At 47.9% G+C, this 781-nt stretch overlaps 1 protein-coding gene across 1 annotated transcript in view; it reads left to right on the forward strand.

Moving 5' to 3' along the window:
• The first annotated feature begins 411 nt into the window (after positions 1-411).
• The window catches only part of LOC134395450 (collagen alpha-1(VII) chain-like), a 38289-nt gene continuing 37919 nt past the window's right edge, over positions 412-781 (forward strand). Inside the window, exons 1-2 of the mRNA XM_063121612.1 lie at positions 412-442; positions 534-614. Of these exons, the coding sequence (XP_062977682.1) occupies positions 612-614 (3 nt within the window). The 5' untranslated portion in view covers positions 412-442; positions 534-611. The remainder of the gene's footprint in view (positions 443-533; positions 615-781) is intronic.

The raw sequence follows: 781 nt of genomic DNA on the forward strand, positions 1-781 counted from the left end.
TTCGTTTGATATGCCTCTCCCAGTATGAACCTATCTATACACTTCGATAGTCATCTGGGGACCTTCTCCAGGTGCCTCCTCCAAGGGAAGTGTGGAGGGGGCAACAAGGGAGAGGGCCTCCTCAGCGGTGACCCCCGCTCCTGATTATGGCCCAATTTCCCCAGTGAGACCCACCTGGCGCCAACATTGACATCTTTTTGGCACCAGTTAAGATTTTTCTTCACTCTTAGGCACTTGATAGCATATGATGGGGTTTTAACGGGCCCTGGGATTTCTTCTTGTTGATTGTTAAAATTGTTTATGTGTATGTATATTGGCTATTGGGTGGTACAGAAAGGAAATGAATATGTTCATGATTCAGTCCTCATTATTTTTGACTTTTTTGTTTTTTGGCTATGCTTTTTAGGGTCCGCAGGGCTCTCCAGGATTACCAGGACAAGTGGTAAGTGCACTTTGCAGCCCGACACCCTCCCAGGACCAGACCAGGCCTGGATGCATGCCCTAATTCTAATTGCTTTCTCTCCTCGTCTTAGGGTGAGCCTGGGAAACCAGGTGTCCCGGGGAGAGATGGAGTGCCAGGAATAGAAGGGGAACCTGGACTGCCTGGGAAAATGGTACGGCCAGCAGAGTGAGATTGTATGTTTCTGGCTGAAACTGTGATTCTATCCAATGGGAATGGCACCAAGACCAATGCTACATGATCTTACCTTGCCCACACAGACAAAGGCTGTTGACAACAAGATTGTGGTTCTGTGACTTCCTGTGTCTCTCAGTTTTGAAT

Source organism: Elgaria multicarinata, chromosome 3, assembly GCF_023053635.1.
Source record: "Elgaria multicarinata webbii isolate HBS135686 ecotype San Diego chromosome 3, rElgMul1.1.pri, whole genome shotgun sequence".
Taxonomy (NCBI): Eukaryota; Metazoa; Chordata; class Lepidosauria; order Squamata; family Anguidae; genus Elgaria; species Elgaria multicarinata.